The sequence below is a fragment of the Nerophis ophidion genome, linkage group LG05 (assembly GCF_033978795.1).
Source record: "Nerophis ophidion isolate RoL-2023_Sa linkage group LG05, RoL_Noph_v1.0, whole genome shotgun sequence".
Classification (NCBI taxonomy): domain Eukaryota; kingdom Metazoa; phylum Chordata; class Actinopteri; order Syngnathiformes; family Syngnathidae; genus Nerophis; species Nerophis ophidion.
This window is the reverse complement of record NC_084615.1, coordinates 48,693,177-48,715,246: the sequence shown is the minus strand read 5'-3', so window position 1 is coordinate 48,715,246 and position 22,070 is coordinate 48,693,177. Positions and strand designations below refer to the sequence as shown.

Below are 22,070 nucleotides of genomic sequence, written 5' to 3'. Positions count from 1 at the left end.
GCGAACTGTTACCATGTTAACGTTAACACATTTTACATGTATTCACTGTCAATGTTCTAATTAAGTGAGCTGCCTGATCCGCTTCCACTTGCATGCGCCGCATTTGCAATTCCTGCCGTGCTACTACAGTTTTACAACTTTTGAGTCGTGAAAAAAATATTACAAAATTAACAGCATATATGGATTCAAAATATTTGAACAGCGTTGCGCCTGACCAGTCTTACTCTCAAGTAATAAAACACACTGGTCAATCCCAAGTTATTTTGGATGACATAATGTATATGTTGAGTAAGAAAGACCACCAAGACAGAATAGTACTTGGCCAAGTTTTACTAAAGTTTTAGAAGACCAGTCCTTACAATGCAACAATAGCATCAGCAAGAAGAGGTCTAAAGCCAAACAAAAAGAGTCATCTTAAGTAGCGCGAAAACAGCCCCTCACGCCCAGAAAGGCGCAAAGCTAAGGCCTTCATAAGAACTTGCCAAAACAGCTCTGTGAGCCGACCAACAGGAGGCCTTTAAACAAAACAAAGAGTTTACTAGCGGACATAAGATAAAAGCAAAGAGATCACGAGAAGACACACTACATAGGAAAATACTAGCTCCTGATAATGGATTAAAAAAGAATACTTAAAAATATTTCATTCTTACGATAGCGAAAACATTTTTTTTTTTAAATCGATAATTATCGATAATGGGTTATGGGTTATACGTGTATAGCGCTTAGGTACTCAAAGTGCTTTGACACCATTTCCACACTCACCCTTTCACACACACATTCACACACTGATGGTGTGAGCAGCCATGCAAGGCCCTAACCACGACCCATCAGGAGCAAGGGTGAAGTGTCTTGCTCAAGGACACAACGGACATGAAGAGGTTGGTAGAATGTGGGGATCGAACCAGGAACCCTCAGGTTGCTTGTACAGCAACTCTCCCAACCGCGCCACACCATCCCCTAATCAATAATTAGAGCGTTTAGTTACGGAAACGTTACCACTGAATATGTTAACCACAGTCAAAGTTAAGATCAAAAGAGACGCTTTAAATTTGAATAATGAACAATGTGGATGGACTAAAGTTATTTACATTTTGCAAGTGGATTTATTGATTATTTGAGATTACCAGTATATACCTTTGTAAAGCGTTGTTTATTAAAAAAAATAAATGCATGTCTTTGAACTGCAGTCAACTAGGGAAGGGAAAATTGCTGACTTTAGGTGCAGGCAGAAACGCATCAGGCACACCTCAAAGTTAATACTTTGATACTTCACGTGAGTTAACTGCTAGCTTTTCAGCTAATTTTGCAAGTGTATGTCTCAACAATAGCAACTTGTCCAGGGTGTACGCGCCTTCCGCCTGATTGTAGCTGAGATGGATGGATCGATGTCTCAACAATTTCCCTTGTGGATCATTAAAATTTGTCTAAGTCTAAGAGTCAAATACTTTGTTCTTTTACGCATGCTTACTGTAAGTGTGATAATGTTCAGGTGTTAGGATTCTAGCTATTTTTTTCTCATTTTGCAGTTCTACACCAAAGAGTCAATTCTGTTACTTATCTGGCTAGCGTGGTGTTAGCATTTCAGTCCGGCTTGTCTTTTTAAGCAATCACAGGTAACATCTACCAAAAGGCATGCTTTTTTAGTTATTGATATTATTTTCCATTGTTTGCAACCAAGTGGAAGTGAACGCATGTAGCTACCTGACCACAAGTTCATTTATGATCAAGAATATTCATAAAACACAGCAGCAACACCACCAATGTTGTGATAGCGGTGCTATAAGGAGCAAACTGCTCAGTCAGCGCAAATGTGAACAACACATCACTAAATGCCAACCACTGATCATACTTCTAATCCTGTGAAATTTATATTACATAAAAATAAATTAAATTCATCACCATGTTTTTCACCAAGTCATTGGCAGGATATGTTTAACAATAGATAGATAGATAACTTATCTATCTATCTATCTATCTATCTATGTAACAAAATCTCTTCAAACAGACAACGTAAACGTGTTGAAAGCAACTAGATTTTATTGCATTAAATTTATTCGAGCCGTTCAAAAGATCAACATTTTTCAGTGTGGTTTGACAATTAAGTGCTTTTAAAATAATAAAACGTGTTCTTTGTACGTTCGACAAATTAAATCAAGTAAAACACACAAGGACAAGTCGCAGACAAAATCAAGAGAGTGAGGTTCAGTGTCACAAGAGAGGATGTTGGTTGTGACGTGTGGTCACATGGAACAGCACACTACCTTTAGGAAGGAGAAAAAGTAGGACGAGGAGGAAGCGCAGGAGGTCAACTCGTTTCAGCCTCGTCGAAGATCGTGAAGCTTCTGAGCCACATTTTCCAGGTCGGACTCGATGGCGGCGAGCCTTTCAACATCTGCCTCCTGCTGATGTAATCACAAGAATATATTTTTTTGTTTAAAAATACTAACATACAGCAAAACAACTCTTTCAAATATTTAAAAATGATTACAAACATTCTAAATAATAATATTAAGTACATTTACTGAGACTGTAATATCAAGAATTATGTACGCGATCTGTACTGATCTGTCAAAGGATGCACTTTGTCTAAAATTTTTATAAGTGGCCAACATAGTTTAGTTTTCATGTTCCCGAGTTGGTGCACTCATCCATCCATTTTCTACTGCTTGTCTCTATCAAGGTTGCAAGGGTGCTGGAGCCTAACCCAGCTGCACTCAGGCGGAAGGCGGTGTACACCCTGGACAAGTCGCCACCTCATCACAGGGCCAACACAGATAGACAGACACTCACATTCACACACTAGGGCCAATTTAGTGTTGCCAATCAACCTATCCCCAGGTGCATGAATTTGGAGGTGGGAGGAAGCCAGAGTACCCGGAAGAACCCACGCATGAGTCCTAACCTGACAGTACTAACGTGCTGCCCGGTAAATAATTACAGCATATACAGTCACGATCAAAAGTTTACATACACTTGTAAAGAACATAATGTCATGACTGTCTTGAGTTTCCAAAAAATTCTACAACTCTTATTTTTTGTGGTAGAGTGATTGGAGGACATACTTGTTGGTCACAAAAAAACATTCATTAAATTTGGTTCTTCTATGAATTTATTATGGGTCTACTGAAAATGTGACCCAATCTGATAGGTCAAAAGCATACATACAGCAATGTTAATATTTGGTTACATGTCCCTTGGCAAGTTTCACTGCAATAAAGTGCTATTGGTACCCATCCACAAACTTCTGTCAAGCTTCTGGTTTAATATTTGACCACTCTTCTTGACAAAATTAGTACAGTTCAGAAACATTTGTTGGTTTTCTTACATGGACTTGTTTCTTCAGCATTGTCCACACGTTTAAGTCAGGACTTTGGGAGGGCTATTCTAAAACCTGACCACAGAACTTTCCTCCAGAAGGTCTTATCTTTCTCCATGTGATGTCAGATGAAACAACAATTTAGCTGTTTGGCCACAATACCCAGCAATATGTTTGCAGGAGAAAAGGTGAGGCCTTTAATCCCAGGAACACCATCCTACCGTCAAGAATGGTGGTGGTAGTATTATGCTCTGGGCCCGTTTTGCTGCCAAAATAACTGGTGCTTTAAATGGGACAATGAAAAAAGAGGATTACCTCCAAATTCTTCAGGACAACCTAAAATAATCAGCCTGGAGGTTGGGTCTTGGGCACAGTTGTGTGTTCCAACAGGACAATGACCCCAAACACATGTCAAAAGTGGTAAAGGAATGGCTAAATCAGGCTAGAATTAAGGTTTTAGAAAGGTTTTCCCAAAGTCCTGACTTAAATGTGTGGACAATGCTGAAGGAACAAGTCCATGTCAGAAACCAAGACATTTAGCTGAACTGCACTAATATTGTCAAGAAGAGTGGTCAAAAATTCAACCAGAAGCTTGCCAGAAGTTTGTGGATGGCTACCAAAACCGCCTTATTGCAGTAAAACTTGCCAAGGGACATGTAACCAAATATTAACATTGCTGTATGTATACTTTTGACCCAGCAGATTTGTACACATTTTCAGTAGACCCTTAGTAAATTCATAAAAGAACCAAACATCATGAATGTTTGTGACCAGCAAGTATGTGCTCCAATCATTTTATCACAAAAAGTAAGAGTTGTAGAAATTATTGGAAATTCAAGACAGCCATGACATTATGTTCTTTACAAGTGTATGTAAACTTTTCGTCACGACTGTAATACTTTGGTTTATTATAAAAACAATCTAAATTCTACTTTTATATGAAAGTAAAAGCAGCCAAATTTGCTGTATATGCTAACACTTTGTATTTAAATATATCGTGAGAAGTCAAAAGTTTTGGGACACCTACAAGAAGTGGAAAAAAAGGTTATTCTACACCAAACTCATCCAGGCATGCTTTTGCTTTGTGCACTTACAAGGAAAACATTTTTTTTTATCATTATTATTATATTTATGCTGAGTATGGTGTTAGTTGTACCTCGGTCTTCCGTAAAGCACTGCCCTCCTCCTCTGGTCCTCTTCGAGCGATCATCTGCAGCTCCTTCTCTTCTGGAGTTCTGTTACTTTTCTTCATCTTCATCTCCTCCTTTTTCGTCACTTCCTCTGCCTCTGACATCTCCTTTGAGTGATGAGGTTCTTCCTGCTGCTTCTCACCTCCTGATGATTTCTTCCTGCTCCTCTTCATTTCATCGTCATTTTCCTCCTCACTGTTTTTCTCCTCAGAATGGTCTGAGAAAAAGATATCAGATCTTTTGTCTTCCTCCTCTTCATCTTCACTGTGAAACTCTTTAGATTTCAATCCTTCAGATCCTACAAATGATAATGTAGAAAGTTATTGTTTCATAATTTCTTAAACAATATCTAGTAATTTGAGAGAAGCTACTGTGAATGCACTCTTGGGTTATTCTACACCAGCCACATTTATTTAATCTGATCATCATTCAGATTAGAATGTTACTGTGTACATGGACCCTAGGAAAATTATATGGTTATGACGTGCATTTTCATGCATCATACCTTAAATCAGAATATTTTACTTAGACATGCACAGAACCTAACATAAACAGTAATATGTTGTAATATTGGTGCTATGGCGCCATTTTTGGCTCCCTGCAGACGCTGAAGAAGCAGTAGACTTCCACTGTTAAGAAACATGGCTTTGTGCATTTCTGCATGTGCAATGCTATCACGGTATTTATTTATTTATCCGTTTTCCTTCCGTTCACTGCATTTGTTTTACCTCTCTTTATTAAATGTAGCTGTTCAGTGCTTTTTATGTTGTGATTATATACAGGTTGCGGCACGTCTTCATGTATCAACATTCTGTGTATGTGTTTGAGGCTAGCAGTTAGCCCTTGGAGTAGATGTAATGTCGTGGACAAGACAGCTCGTTGAGAGGACAACTGGATCCCTTCTTTTATTGTTACATCGACACATGAGACACCAGACCATACTTTTGTTTTTGCTAGTCTCATTTTAAAGCAACAAACTCCACAGGACATAACGCTATGTCTGTACATGTTGCATGTGGGGAGACAACAGCAAGACAGTCGCTTCATTCCGAAACTATTAAATTTAGTCCCACCTTTACCATCAAAGTATGGCTGACATCAAAGACATGCGCAGTAAGGATAATTCTAACCTGAATTTCGGAAGATGTATTTTCATGTGCTCCATTCCGAATGAATTTCGGGATAAACCACCTGTCTCAATCTGAATGAAATTTAGAGCCGAACTTGTTTGTTTCGGTTACAATATTCAGAATGGCATGTTAACATAAATAATTTTTATTCCGGTTTGGCTTTAAATCCAGTTAAATGTGTCAATGCGCACATTGCTAGTTATGGGTTAATCTGCACAGGTTAATCTGCACTGTTGAAATAATCTAATTGTTAGGTTAACCTCCATTGATGGGTTAATCTGCATTGATGCATTAATCTGCATTGATGGGTTAATCTATACTGTTGGTTTAATCTACACTGTTGGATTAATCTAATTGTTGGGTTAATCTGCACAGTTTGATTATTCTAATTGTTGGGTTAGTCTGTTTTGTTGGGTTAATCTGCACTGGTAGATTAATCTAATTGTTGGGTTAATCTGGACTGCTGACTCAGTGCTGAGGTATTTTGCTCTGTTAGGTTAATCTACATTGTTGGGTTAATCTGCGCTGTTGGGCTAATCTGCTTTGTTAGGTTAATCTGCATTGTTAGATTAATCGGCACTGTTGGGTTAATCTGCACTGTGGGGTTAATCTTTACTGTTAACTCGGTGCTGAGTTTGTTTGGTCTGTTGGGTTAATCTACATTGTTAGGTTATTCTGCACTGTTGAGTAATATGCATGGTTTTCTTAACCTGCGTTGTTGCATTAATCTGCAGTGTTGGGTTAAATTGTACTGATGACTCAATGCTGATTTTGTTTGCACTGTTGGGTTAATCTGCATTGTTGAGCTATTTTGCGTTAATCTATATTGTTGGGTTAATCTGCACTGTTAAGATTTTCTGCACTGCTAACTCAGTGCTGATTGTGTTTGCATCGTTGAGTTAATCTGTACTGTTGAGTTATTTTGCACTGTCGGTTTAATGGGAACTGCTAAAATAATTTGCACGTTTGGGTTAATCCGCACTGTTAACCTGCAAAGTGGAGTTAGTCTGCACTGTTGATTAATCTGCACAATTGGAATTACTTTGCACTGTTTAATTAATATACACTGTTGACTTAATCAGATAAAATGTGTACAAATAAAAAGACTTAAGTGTTGTAATCTCTAAAATCTAAAATCCATGAAGTAAATTAACAGGTTTCACTTTACAATGTTTAACTTTAAATGCTATTTTTCATGCACTTGTTATTCTTTCAATGCACATCATTCATTTTGCTCATACATCATTGAACGTTAAAATATGCTGCAGTGTTTTTATGTGACAACCTTTTTTCTCCTCCTCCTCTTCCACGTTCTCATTACCGGTCATCATTCTTTTCTGGGACAGGATGGATTGCTCGCCAGGTCCTCCTAAAGCGTCCAACATGGATTGATCTGATAAAAAAGGTAGCCGGTGGGAAATGTGATTTACTAGAAGAGATGGAATTTGCAGCAAGGTGGTTTCACTCACAGAAGAAGCAATTTATTAGCGAAATGACTTGGCTGCCTCACTAGCCATTAACAGAGGAGGGTGATTGGATCAACAAAAATGCAGAGTTATTGCTTTCAGGTAAAATATATTTTACATTATTTTTATAAAAATGTGGCTTCAATGGAAATGTTTTGTTTTACAATAATGTTATTTACATTTTTCAGTCTAGGTTTTATTATGACTTTTTTTTTAATTGTAATGAAGTTAAAGTAGGGTCTCCCAAGTCAAACAGGTTCGAGGTGAGGGATCAGACAAAGAGCAGCTCGAAGACCTCTATGAAGAAGACAAAACATGGACCCAGATTTCCCTCGCCCGGACGTGGGTCACCGGGGCCCCCTTCTGGAGCCAGGCCCGGAGGTGGGGCACGATAGCGAGCGCCTGGTGGCTGGGCCTGTTCCCATGGGGCCCGGCCGGGCACAGCCCGAAGAGGCAACGTGGGTCATCCCTCCAATGGGCTCACCACCCATAGCAGGGGCCATAGAGGTCGGGTGCAATGTGAGCTGGGCGGCAGCCGAAGGCAGGGCACTTGGCGGTCCGATCCTGGGCTACAGAAGCTAGCTCTTGGGACGTGGAACGTCACCTCACTGGGGGGAAAAGAGCCTGAGCTAGTGCGCGAAGTGGAGAAGTTCCGGCTGGATATAGTCGGACTCACTTCGACGCACAGCAAGGGCTCTGGAACCACTTCTCTCGAGAGGGACTGGACCCTCTTCCACTCTGGCGTTGCCGACAGTGAGAGGCGACGGGCTGGGGTGGCAATTCTGGTTTCCCCCCGGCTTAAAGTCTGCACGTTGGAGTTCAACCCAGTGGACGAAAGGGTAGCCTCCCTCCGCCTTCGGGTGGGGGGACGGGTCCTGACTGTTGTTTGTGCTTACGCACCAAACAGCAGTTCAGAGTACCCACCCTTTTTGGGTACACTCGAGGGAGTACTGGAAAGTGCTCCCCCGGGTGATTCCCTTGTCCTACTGGGGGACTTCAACGCTCATGTTGGCAACGACTGTGAAACCTGGAGAGGCGTGATTGGGAAAAATGGCCGCCCGGATCTGAACCCGAGTGGTGTTTTGTTATTGGACTTTTGTGCTCGTCACAGTTTGTCCATTACAAACACCATGTTCAAACATAAGGGTGTCCATATGTGCACTTGGCACCAGGACACCCTAGGCCGCAGTTCCATGATCGACTTTGTAGTTGTGTCATCGGATTTGCGGCCTTATGTTTTGGACACTCGGGTGAAGAGAGGGGCTGAGCTTTACACCGATCATCACCTGGTGGTGAGTTGGCTGCGATGGTGGGGGAGGATGCCGGACAGACCTGGCAGGCCCAAACGTAGTGTGAGGGTCTGCTGGGAACGTCTGGCAGAGTCTCCTGTCAGAGAAAGTTTCAATTTCCACCTCCGGAAGAACTTCGAACATGTCACGAGGGAGGTGCTGGACATTGAGTCCGAGTGGAGCATGTTCCGCAACTCTATTGTCGAGGCGGCTGATCGGAGCTGTGGCCGCAAGGTAGTTGGTGCCTGTCGAGGCGGAAATCCTAAAACCCCTTGGTGGACACCAGCGGTGAGGGATGCCGTCAAGCTGAAGAAGGAGTCCTATCGGGTCCTTTTGGCTCATAGGACTCCGGAGGAAGTGGACAGGTACCGACAGGCCAAGCGGTGTGCGGCTTCAGCGGTCGCTTAGGCAAAAACTCGGACATGGGAAGAGTTTGGGGAAGCCATGGAAGACGACGTCCGGACGGCTTCGAAGCGATTCTGGACCACCGTCCGCCGCCTCAGGAAGGGGAAGCAGTGCACTATCAACACCGTGTATGGTGCGGATGGTGTTCTGCTGACCTCAACTGCGGATGTTGTGGATAGGTGGAAGGAATACTTCGAAGACCTCCTCAATCCCACCAACACGTCTTCCTATGAGGAAGCAGTGCCTGGGGCATCTGTGGTGGACTCTCCTATTTCTGGGGCTGAGGTCGCTGAGGTAGTTAAAAAGTTCCTCGGTGGCAAGGCCCCGGGGGTGGACAAGATCCGCCCGGAGTTCTTTAAGGCTCTGGATGCTGTGGGGCTGTCTTGGTTGACAAGACTCTGCAGCATCGCGTGGACACTCTGGATTGGCAGACCGGGGTGGTGGTTCCTCTCTTTAAGAAGGGGGACCGGACGGTGTGTTCCAACTATCGTGGGATCACACTCCTCAGCCTTCCCGGTAAGGTTTATTCAGGTGCACTGGAGAGGAGGCTACGCCGGATAGTCGAACCTCGGATTCAGGAGGAACAGTGTGGTTTTCGTCCTGGTCATGGAACTGTGGACCAGCTCTATACTCTCCGCAGGGTTCTTGAGGGTGCATGGGAGTTTGCCCAACCAGTCTACATGTGCTTTGTGGAGTTGGAGAAGGCATTCGACCGTGTCCCTCTGGAAGTCCTGTGGGGAGTGCTCAGAGAGTATGGGGTATCGGACTGTCTTATTGTGGCGGTCCGCTCCCTGTACGATCAATGCCAGAGCTTGGTCCGCATTGCCGGCAGTAAGTCGAACACATTTCCAGTGCGAGTTGGGCTCCGCCAAGGCTGTCCTTTGTCACCGATTCTGTTCATAACTTTTATGGACAGAATTTCTAGGCGCAGTCAAGGCGTTGAGGGGTTCCGGTTTGGTGATCGCAGGATTAGGTCTCTGCTTTTTGCAGATGATGTGGTCCTGGTGGCTTCATCTGACCGGGATCTTCAGCTCTTACTGGAGCGGTTTGCAACCGAGTGTGAAGCGACCGGAATGAGAATCAACCCCTCCTAGTCCGAGTCCATGGTTCTCGCCCGGAAAAGGGTGGAAGGCCATCTCCGGGTTGGGGAGGAGACACTGCCCCAAGTGGAGGAGTTCAAGTACCTAGGAGTCTTGTTCACGAGTGAGGGAAGAGTGGATCATGAGATCGACAGGCGGATCGGTGCGGCGTCTTCAGTAATGCGGACGTTGTACCGATCCGTTGTGGTGAAGAAGGAGCTGAGCCGGAAGGCAAAGCTCTCAATTTACCGGTCGATCTACGTTCCCATCCTCCCCCTATGGTCATGAGCTTTGGGTCATGACCGAAAGGATAAGATCACGGGTACAAGCGGCCGAAATGAGTTTCCTCCGCCGTGTGGCGGGGCTCTCCCTTAGAGATAGGGTGAGAAGCTCTGCCATCCGGGAGGGACTCAAAGTAAAGCCGCTGCTCCTTCACATCGAGAGGAGCCAGATGAGGTGGTACGGGCATCTGGTCAGGATGCCACCCGAACGCCTCCCTAGGGAGGTGTTTAGGGCACGTCCAACCGGTAGGAGGCCACGGGGAAGACCCAGGACACGTTGGGAAAACTATGTCTCCCGGCTGGCCTGGGAACGCCTCGGGATACCCCGGGAAGAGCTAGACGAAGTGGCTGGGGAAAGGGAAGTCTGGGTTTCCCTGCTTAGATTGTTGCGCCCGCGACTCGACCTCGGATAAGCGGAAGAAGATGGATGGATGGATGAATGAAGTTAAAGTTGTAGACCATCCATCCATCTTCTTCCGTTTATCCAAGGTCAGGTCGCAGGGGCAGCAGCCTAAGCAGGGAAGCCCAGACTTCCCTATCCCCAGCCCCTTCGTCTAGCTCTTCCCGGGGGATCCCGAGGCGTTCCCAGGCCAGCCGGGAAACATAGTCTTCCCAAAGTGTCCTGGGTCTTCCCCGTGGCCTCCTGCCTAGGGAGGCGTTCGGGTGGCTCCTGACCAGATGCCCGAGCCACCTCATCTGGCTCCTCTCGATGTGGAGGACCAGCGGCTTTAGTTTGAGCTCCTCTCGGATGGCAGAGCTTCTCACCCTATCTCTAAGGGAGAGCCCCGTCACCCGGCGGAGGAAACTCATTTCGTCCGCTTGTACCCGTGATCTTATCCTTTCGGTCATGACCCATAGCTCATGACCATAGGTGAGGATGGGAACGTAGATCGACCGGTAAATTGAGAGCTTTGCCTTTCGGCTCAGCTCCTTCTTCACCACAACGGATCGCGACCACGTCCACATTACTGAAGACGCCGCACCGATGCGCCTGTCGATCTCACGATCCACTCTTCCCCCTCTCGTGAACGCCTTGACTGCGCATAGAAATTCTGTCCATAAAAGTTATGAACAGAATCGGTGACAAAGGACAGCCTTGGCGGAGTCCAACCCTCACTGGAAAACGTGTCCGACTTACTGCCAGCATTGCGGACCAAGCTCTGACACTGATCATACAGGGAGCGGACCGCCACAATAAGACAGTCCTGTACCCGATACTCGCTGAGCAATCCCCACAGGACTTCCCGAGGGACACGGTCAAATGCCTTCTCCAAGTCCACAAAGCACATGTAGACTGGTTGGGCAACTCCCATGCACCCTCAAGAACCCTGCAGAGAGTAAAGAGCTGGTCCACAGATCCACAACCAGGACGAAAACCACACTGTTCCTCCTGAATCCGAGGTTCGACTATCCGGCGTAGCCTCCTCTCCAGTACACCTAAATAAACCTTACCGGGAAGGCTGAGGAGTGTGATCCCACGATAGTTGGAACACACCCTTCGGTCCCCCTTCTTAAAGAGAGGGACCAACAACCCGGTCTGCCAATCCAGAGGTACCGCTCCCGATTTCCCCGCGATGCTGCAGAGTCTTGACAACCAAGACAACCCCACAGCATCCAGAGCCTTAAGGAACTCCGGGGCGATCTCATCTACCCCCAGGGCCTTGCCACCGATGAGCTTTTTAACTACCTCAGCAACCTCAGCCCCAGAAATAGGAGAACCCACCACAGATTCCCCAGGCACCGCTTCCTCATAAGAAGACGTGTTATTGGGATTGAGGAGGTCTTCGAAGTATTCCCTCCACCGATCCACAACATCCGCAGTCGAAGTCAGCAGAACACTATCCGCACCATACACGGTGTTGACAGTGCACTGCTTCCCCTTCCTGAGGCGGGGGATGATGGTCCAGAATCTCTTCGAAGCCGCCCGGAAGTCGTTTTCCATGGCTTCCCCGAACTCCCATGTCCGAGTTTTTGCCTCCGCGACGGCTAAAACTGCACACCGCTTGGCCCGTCGGTACCCGTCCACTGCCTTCGGAGTCCTATGAGCCAAAAGAACCCTATAAGACTCCTTCAGCTTGACGGCATCCCTCACTGCTGGTGTCCACCAATGGGTTCTGGGATTACCACCACGACAGGCACCAACAACCTTGCGGCCAGAGCTCCAATCAGCCGCCTCGACAATAGAGGTGCGGAACATACTCCACTCGGACTCAATGTCCCGCACCTCCCTCGTGACATGTTCAAAGTTCTTCCGGAGGTGGGAATTGAAACTCTCTCTGACAGGAGACTCTGCCAGACGTTCCCAGCAGACCCTCACAATGCGCTTGGGCCTGCCAGGTCTGTCTGGCATCCTCCCCCACCATCGCAGCCAACTCACCACCAGGTGGTGATCGGTAGAAAGCTCCGCCCCTCTCTTCACCAGAGCGTCCAAAACAAATTTGATGACACAACTACAAAGTCGATCATGGAACTGCGGCCTAGGGTGTCCTGGTGCCAAGTGCACATATGGACACCCTTATGTTTGAACATGGTGTTTGTTATGGACAATCCGTGACGAGCACAAAAGTCCAATAACAAAACATCACTCGGGTTTAGATCCGGGCGGCCATTCTTCCCAATCACACCTCTCCAGGTTTCACTGTCGTTGCCAACATGAGCGTTGAAGTCCCCCAGTAGGACAAGGGAATTACCCGGGGGAGCACTTTCCAGTACTCCCTTTAGTGAACCCAAAAATGGTGGGTACTCTGAACTGCTGTTTGATGCGTAAGCACAAACAACAGTCAAGACCCGTCCCCCCGCCCAAAAGGCGGAGGGAGGCTACCCTTTTGTCCACCGGGTTGAACTCCAACGTGCAGGCTTTGAGCCGGGGGACAACGATAATTTCCACCCCAGCCCGTCGCCTCTCACTGCCGGCAACGACAGAGTGGAAGAAAGTCCAGTCCCTTTTGAGAGAACTGGTTCCAGAGCCCTTGCTGTGCGTCGAGGTGAGTCCGACTGTATCCAGTCGGAACTTCTCTACCTCGCGCACTAGCTCAGGCTCCTTCCCCCCCAATGAGGTGACGTTCCACGTCCCAAGAGCTAGCTCATGTAGCCGTAGATCGAACCGCCAAGTTCCCTGCCTTCGGCTGCCGCACAGGTCACAATGTACCCGACCTCTATGGCCCCTCCTATGAGTGGTGAGCCCATTGGAGGGATGACCCACGTTGCCTCTTCGGGCTGTGCCCGGCCGGGCCCCATGGGGACAGGCCCGGCCACCAGGCGCTCGCCATCGTGCCCCATTTCCATAGTTTAGTTAGCTGAGGTATATAATGTACAGTGTATTTTGTCAACAAATGTATGCGTGTAACGTATTTCTTGTGCTGGGCAATCATAAAACGGCTGCGAAGACGCACTGTGTGAGGCTCGCCTCCTTGTGGTAGAGGGCGCTAGTCATCCCAGAGATCATGCGACTACTCGGCTAGGCCTGGGGACATCTGAAGCCGGTATGTTTTAAAGTTGTTGTTTGCCTGCATATCGTAAAAACAACCGTCCAACATTTTACAACTAATTGTAAACTTATAGCTGCCGACCATCAGGGCAGAGTTGCGACGAAAGAGTGTGTCGATGTTGAGATATTAAGCCGAGTTGGTGAGTGAATTTGTTTGCTAATAGTAGCTACTAGCCGTACCCATGTATTTTCTATGGGCGGTTAGCATCGGATTTAAATCCCGTTTCCTCCAATGTTTCTGATCCGATTGAATTTATATTTATGTCGAGTCTTTATTTTGGGTACTTAAATATGGTGACTGAGTATTGTGGCGTTTTAAGGCCATCTGCATATTTTATGCTACAGTAAAAACAATGAAGTAGCGCGGTTACACCTGTCATGGTGACAACACTGTGTTGCACCTGTCATAGTGACAACACTGTGTTACACCTGTCATAGTGACAACACTTTGTTACACCTGTCATGGTGACAACACTGTGTTGCACCTGTCATAGTGACAACACTGTGTTACACCTGTCGTGGTGACAACACTTTGTTACACCTGTCATAGTGACAACACTGTGTTACACCTGTCATAGTGACAACACTTTGTTACACCTGTCATAGTGACAACACTGTGTTACACCTGTTATAGTGACAACACTGCGTTACACCTGTCATAGTGACAACACTGCGTTACACCTGTCATAGTGACAACACTGCGTTACACCTGTCATAGTGACAACACTGCGTTACACCTGTCGTAGTGACAACACTGCGTTACACCTGTCGTAGTGACAACACTGCGTTACACCTGTCGTAGTGACAACACTGCGTTACACCTGTCATAGTGACAACACTGCGTTACATCTGTCATAGTGACAACACTGCGTTACACCTGTCGTAGTGACAACACTGTGTACTGTCGTGTTTTTTATTTTCTACATACATGTGATTATTTAATATTGTTAATGTTAGCGGTATTATCGCTAATAATGAAAATAATAAGTGTAATTTATTTATTGAAGTTCGAACAATAGATGACTTAATGTTGATATTTATGTGCGCACATTGATTGAACTACGGGTCCTGTGTTTACGAAGGCCGGGTCCCTAAGTCTTGGATGGCGAGCTGTAGATAGGCCTCGAGCCCGAGCCCTAGGATCTCCACCTCCTCAACCCCTGAACTGCACCTGCTCTGGTCGGGCCGGTAGGCGGCTTATAGCCGAACATCTTGCCTCGCACTTCATTGCTCTGCGGCCTTTTGCACTACCTCATACACAACCTGCCCATAAACTGAACTTTCACTACAAACTGCCATATCCACAACGCCAACCCGTGTGGCTGTGTGAACTGCGAATGCACATATGGACTGGGATCAGTCTCATATGGCTCCGATAAACTTGAAGAACTTTTGACATTACTTTTTATGAATTACCTGAACTAAACCAACATTGTTTGTTGAGATTCCTTTCTGTTTTTTTTATTTTGTTTTGAATGGCCATTCCTATTAAAAGCCTACTAAAACCCACTACTTCCGACCACGCAGTCTGATAGTTTATATATATCAATGATGAAATATTAAAATTGCAACACATGCCAATACGGCCTTTTTAGTTTACTAAATTGCAATTTTAAATTTCCCGTGAAGTGTCGTGTTGAAAACGTCGCGGTATGATGACGCGTGCGTTTGACGTCTCGGGTTGTAGCGAACATTATTTTCCAGCCCGATCCAAGCTATAAGTAGTCTGCTTTAATCGCATAATTACACAGTATTCTGGACATCTGTATTTCTGAATCTTTTGCAATTTGTTCAATTAATAATGGAGAAGTCAAAGTAGAAAGATGGAGGTTGGAAGCTTTTAGCCTTTAGCCACACAAACATAGCCTGTGTTTCCTTGTTTAAAATTCTCGAAGGTGAAACTTTACTATGGAACAGAGCGGTCAAGCGAACATGGATCCCGACCACCTGTCAACCGGCAGTTTTCGGTGAGAAAATTGTGGTAAAAAGAAAATCTAATTTCAGTAGGCCTTTAATGTCTGTCCACTAGTTGTTGCACTGTACATGTTTAAATAACACCAGTATCATTTAAAGTATTTAATTGTCTCTGTCCTACTCTCTCTGAGTCGTAATTTAGACTTCTGATTAGCCCAAATATTGAGAACTTCTACTATACTAACTAAAGTACCTGCTACATTAAGTTAAAGTACCAATATTTGTCACATACACACTAGGTGTGGTGAAATGTGTCCTGTACATTTGACCCATCCCCTTGTTCACCCCCTGGGAGGTGAGGGGAGCAGTGAGCAGCAGCTGCCGGGAATCATTTTTGGTGAGTTAACCCCCAATTCCAACCCCTTGATGCTGAGTGCCAAGCAGGGAAGAATGCTGGTATGAGCTTTTAAACATAACCCGTTAACTGCTGCCAATCAAATGGTGAATAAGATACTCTATAGGGTTCATATGTTTATAAATCTGACTGTGATGAAGTCAGTGCCTCACCAGCCATGAGCCTCACCACACGTCACTGATATATATATATATATATATATATATATATATATATATATATATATATATATATATATATATATAGGTTCATTGAAATTTCAACTGAACTTCTCAAGCTCATCTTAATTTGAGCTTCAATATGTCTTTATTTATTAACTGAATTGTGTCGTCTGTGATTCAAAGGAATTAGTAAAATATACATTTTATTGGAATTTAATGGTGGTGTCAGCTTGTAATTGTTTTGGGCTTTTTTGTAGATTAATTACATTTTAGAATATCAATTTAATTGAGGCTTCAATGTGCAATATGTTCAATTTACATTTTATTTGCAATTTAATTGTAGATTCAAAGTGTAATATTTTTATATTAACTTCAATTTGTAGTTGTAATTGTATTGGGGCCTCAATGTGAAATTGTTTCTCTATATAGAAAGTCAATTTCTGTTAACTTAAAAAATAAAGACCTTGTTGTCCATGTGTTTGTTTGTTTTTTAACTATCCATTTCCCACCGTTTGTCCCCTCTGGGGCCGCTGGGGGTTCTGGACCCCATCTCAGCTGCATTCGGGCGGAAGGCTTTGTACACCCTGGACAAGTCGCCACCTTATCGCAGGGTCAACACAGATAGACAGACAACATTCACACTCACATTCACACACAAGGGCCAATTTAGTGTTGGCAATCAACCTATCCCCAGGTACATGTTTTTTTAATTAACTTTCATTAAATCATCCATCTATCCATCCATCCATTTTCTACCGCTTATTCCCTTTGGGGTCGCGGGGAGCACTGGTGCCTATCTAAGCTACAATCGGGCGGAAGGAGGCGTACACCCTGGACAAGTCGCCACCTCATCACAGTTCATTAAATCAATTTATTGTAAAAATATTCTCACAATGGTCTGTTTAGACTTGCAATACCACTTCTTGCCACAGGGAATGCAAGAGTTGTTCCTTACCATCAAACTACTTTTCCAAACTCACCTGAGACGTCATCTTCTAAACTCAGCGGCGCTCGTGTCACATGACCGGGTGCAATGGCGCCACCTGGTGGCTTGACTCTGTATTCGCCACCTAGCGACGCAATGTAGCGTACAGTATATTAGTGCACGCATTCAGGGTAGCTGTAATGAACACAAACGTACCCTGGGGGGCAATGTCGTGCAGCTCCTTCAGAAAGTCGTAATGGCGCAGGAGAGTAACAAGACACGCTCGTCTGGAGCACACAAACACAAACGCTGCTAAATGTGGAATATAAAGTATAAACATAATATCAAGACATATTCTGCAAAGTGCTACGTGACATTAAAACACGTTTCACTGCGACAGCGTGATGAAGAACAATGTCCGCAAAGCTTTTGTACTTCCAATCAGTGAGATGCTGAAGGGGAGGTGTGCCTTTCAGGAAGGGTTGCTGGGACTGAACACTACCAACCCGACAAGGTCACGTGTAACTCAATTCTTTCTTTTACCCAGCGTCCTTTGCGTCATCAATCCATTAACCTGATGGAGCTCAGCCAGCATGCTTTGCATCAACCCCCAAAGAGACCTGCACTTTAAGCAATGAGGGAGGCAGTACATGAACACATCCAGCAGACAGTGCTGTTTTATTTGGAATTGATTATAATTAATGCAGTTTATATTTTTAATTGGCATGGTTTATAACATAACTGTTATAATTGATCAATTGGTTTGAAATTATAGTGTCCTCCACGCTAATATACAGCATGTATGAAATCATAAAAAAATTGCCGGGAGCAGGTTAATGTTAAAACAATACATACACATAATAATTTAACAATTGTACCTGAATAGAATACAATGAATACATAATTGCGTGTGATTTTATGTATTTACTTTTTTTTCATTTATATTAAATGTATTAATATTCTTACAATATTTAATCACGGTAGCATTATTGTAAAAATTAAATAAACTATTTCAACCATGATTGTTATTTGCAATAGGAACAGTATAGGACAGGCCTGGGCAAATATTTTGACTGGGGGGGCCACAATTACAGAAAAAAATGTGTCTGGGGGGGCCGGTATATCTATTTTTAGGGACACTAATACAAAAATTCACAATAATGTCTGATTGAAGACTAAAAATGTTATGACAGACTGCCTTAAAAAAACCTAACGGAATTTTACATTTTCCTATGAACGATAAAACACGGAATATTGACAAAATATGAATGTCACACTCCCTTTCGATTGACATATTTTACATTTAAGCAAAACACAACAAAAATGCAACAACCAGTGAAATATGAACGCAAAGAGTACAAAATAAACCCACCTACTATCTGATATATACTCAGTGGCCTAGTGGTTAGAGTGTCCGCCCTGAGATCGGTAGAATGTAAGTTCAAACCCCAGCCGAGTCATACCAAAGACTATAAAAATTGGGACCCATTGCCCCCCTGCTTGGCATTTAGCATCAATGGTTGGAATTGGGGGTTAAATCACCATAAATGATTCCTGGGCACAGCACCGCTGCTGCCCACTGCTCCTCTCACTTCCCAGGGGGTGATCAAGGGTGATGGGTCAAATGCAGAGGACAAATTTCACCACACCTAGTGTGTGTTTGACAATCATGAGTACTTTAACTTAATATATCTGATATATCACTAAGCTTTAGAACTTTGTTGTGAAAAGCTCCTTCCGCGTCCGTGGAAACGCTTCCCGCCCACACTGTTTGGTGCCTCGTCTGAGCTGCTGTGATGTAGATGACCATAGTAACTAATTAGATGACCATAGTAACTAATTAGATGACCATAGTAACTAATGAGATGACCGTAGTAACTAATTAGATTACCATAGTAATTGGTATATCATCCATAAGCGCAGATTCCAACCATTGAAACACTTAGTATAGTTCAAAACTTACGATCATTAGAAAATATCACTGCATATTATAATGGAAGCTACAGTTTCCATCTTAAAGATCTAAAAAAAAATATTTGGGCCAGCGGGCCAGATTGAAAAGCTTAACGGGCCGCATGTTGCCCCCGGGCCTTAATATGCCTAGGTCTGGTATAGGAGTATTATTAGACCTGATATTAAAAATGCAGTTAATAAAGGCTTCACTAAACACTGGCCACTGTTTGCGGAAATGCAGTAAATGTTTCATAAATGTGTCCTATTAGGTAAAATACATTTGCCTAGCAGGCGTAAATAATGGTAAAAATAATTACAATGATAATGACAATAATACATTTATTTTGTAAAACACCTTTCAAGGCACTATAAACACTTACTGAAGTGAATACTCAGATAGCTGCGTTCATGCATTCTACAAGAAAAACAGAAGTTATTACCTGTCCTCAACGTTTGCAGACACTCCTGGCTGACAGGTGAAGGGCGTGGCCTGGATAGTACGTCAGCCAGCGCCTCCACCACGCATTTCATCACCTGTACACGATGAGAGCATTACAGTTTGGCCCGAATATTAGCGCTAAAAAGGTTTTATATATTGACTACTATCTAAAATATTGTATGGCTCTTCTTGTCTTTAAAAAGGACGAAAGGAAATTTAACGTGTGTGTGTGTGTCATAATTTAAGAATGACTGGTTTACAGTATCTTTTCATCCCTGTACAAAAATATAAGATCGAGGGGAAGGCTCTCCACTTTGCAGCTGGAATATTCATTTTCATAATTATTTTCATAATGCATTGAAAATCACATCGCCCCCTAGTGGACAATTACTAACACGTGCTTGGATGGACCACAAAAGCCACATAATTAGGTACACTTTCACCGACCGATAAGTACAGCCACACACACTCCTAGTCAGTCAACATAAGGTAATACATTTAAAAGTAGGCTTTATGCGAAGTTTATAATTTGGTTTAACATTGTGGAATGTGTACGTTAAGGACGTTAAGAAAAATAGTTTTCTGTACCTTGACATCGTCGTCAGTGTCCGGCTCATGCGGAGTCACAGGCAATGTCAAAACTGTACGAAATTAGACAAAAACAAATAAAACACACCGCTTGTATTTGATGTTCGAAAGCAACATTAACGAGAAAGTGGCCATCATCTTACCGCCTTTGATGAGGAGAGTCACAGTCAGCAGAGCAATCATTTTTGGGGACGAAAAAAACCCTCAAAATCTCTCCGGGGGGGGAAAAAAAAGCCTTTTTTCACGATTTTAATCTTCACTTTCCAGAATAACAAATGGTTATGGATGCATTCTGGACAATAAAAATGTCCTACAGCAGGAATGCCTCCTTTATTGAATTCCTTCCCTCCTTCCTTTTGGCGGACACTGCGAGCAGCATCCAAAGCGTATTGATGGCAAAGCTGAAGCCGGAAGTGACGACAAGCGGCACCTGCTCGTAACCGCCGTGTTGGTCAGGGAGTGTAGCAAACGCATTCTTATACAAAATATTAGCGCTATACTTTAATCAAATCAAATATTTCAATCAAATTTTTGCAGCATTTTGGGGAAAAAAGTCAAAGTATGTGAAGACCACTTTAACATTTACATTTTATTTTTGGCGCCTATCTCAGCTGCAATCTGGCAGAAGGCGGTGTACACCCTGGACAAGTGGCCACCTCATCGCAGGGCCAACACAGACAGAAAGACAATATTCACACTCACATTCACACACTTGGGCCAATTTAGTGTTGCCAATCAACCTATCCCCAGGTGCATGTCTTTGGAAGTGGGAGGAAGCTGGAGTACCTGGAGGGAACCCACGCATTCACAGGGAGAACATGCAAACTCCACACAGAAAGATCCCGAGCCTGGGATTGAACCCAGGACTGCAGGACCTTCGTATTGTGAGGCAGACGCACTAACCCCTCTTCCAACGTGAAGCCCTAATTGTGATATAGATATTATATATATAAATATATATATATATATATATACACACACACACACATCCATACATACACATTTATACATATATATATATACATACATATATATATATATATATATATATATATATATACATACACACACACATATATATACATACACATACATATATATATATATATATACATACACATACATACATATATATATATATATACATACATATATATATACATACATATATATATACATACACACACATATACATATATATATAATGTGTATAATACACATCTTGCAACCCCAAAGGGAATAAGCGGTAGAATAATGGATGGATGAATGGTTATATCTATCTATCTATTTATCCATCTATCTATATATATATATGTATATATATAGATAGATAGATAGAAAAAAAGCAAGACACAAATTGTCCCCATGCAGCACTATCTATCTATCTATCCATCTATCTATATATATATATATGTATATATATAGATAGATAGATAGAAAAAAAGCAAGACACAAATTGTCCCCATGCAGCACTTTGGCCACCTATGCCCCAACCGCCTAATGCTATCAAGTTAAGATAAGATACTAATAATATCAATATGCGTAAATAAAATATAAATATATAACTATACAAGTAATGTATACTGTATAAAGTATGATGTACAGTACATGTAATGTATTGTACCAAGCAAATATTTTCAAAGATTAAAATAAAATGACATACAAAAGTGACACACTTTATTCAATAGGGTGGAAATGTGTGTCCAAACTTTGGATTTGTATTTTATCTTTTTTTTTCTAGCTATAATATAATATTTAAGAGTACTGCAATATATTTAGATCAGTGACATTTTAGTAAACAGATTAGTTGAACATCTAATATACAAATATTACATTTATAGCGATTAACGTTCTGTATCATGTTTGTAAAATTATTGTGGAATGTTTGTTTTTATTAAGGATTATCATTGCTGTCATGTTTTAAAAAAATACTAAACAGACATGGGTTGACCAATCACAACATAAATTAAGTTTGCATTGAATTATCAAACGCACACTGTTGATGACACTCCAGCCCTTTTGGCTCAATTGA

General features: G+C 43.2%; 1 protein-coding gene across 3 annotated transcripts; it reads right to left on the bottom strand.

The window, feature by feature from the left end:
• Positions 1-2,019: 2,019 nt before the first annotated feature.
• Positions 2,020-20,460, bottom strand: chga (chromogranin A). Of its 3 annotated transcripts, XM_061899586.1 has the most exons (9): positions 20,182-20,460; positions 20,039-20,091; positions 19,452-19,545; positions 18,435-18,437; positions 17,275-17,340; positions 17,114-17,203; positions 6,922-7,029; positions 4,473-4,804; positions 2,020-2,399 (listed from the first exon to the last, which is right to left on the bottom strand). In XM_061899586.1, exons 1-9 carry the CDS (start codon positions 20,219-20,221, stop codon positions 2,316-2,318), a joined length of 870 nt encoding a protein of 289 aa, XP_061755570.1. In that variant the 5' UTR covers positions 20,222-20,460; the 3' UTR covers positions 2,020-2,315. The 3 variants fall into 3 exon arrangements, with proteins under 3 accessions (XP_061755570.1, XP_061755569.1, XP_061755568.1); XM_061899585.1 differs by lacking the exons at positions 17,114-17,203; positions 17,275-17,340; positions 18,435-18,437 and having other exon boundaries at positions 2,020-2,402; positions 20,182-20,458; XM_061899584.1 differs by lacking the exons at positions 18,435-18,437; positions 19,452-19,545; positions 20,039-20,091; positions 20,182-20,460 and having other exon boundaries at positions 2,020-2,402; positions 17,275-17,466.
• Positions 20,461-22,070: the final 1,610 nt, after the last annotated feature.

Coding starts and splice junctions, on each gene's coding strand:
- chga (XM_061899586.1), bottom strand. CDS start 20,221: ATGATTGCTCTGCTGACTGTGACTCTCCTCATCAAAGGCG. Junction 20,092..20,181: donor GACTCTCCTCATCAAAGGCG/GTAAGATGATGG, acceptor AATTTCGTACAG/TTTTGACATTGCCTGTGACT. Junction 7,030..17,113: donor TTTAGAAGATGACGTCTCAG/GTGAGTTTGGAA, acceptor CTTTTTTATCAG/ATCAATCCATGTTGGACGCT.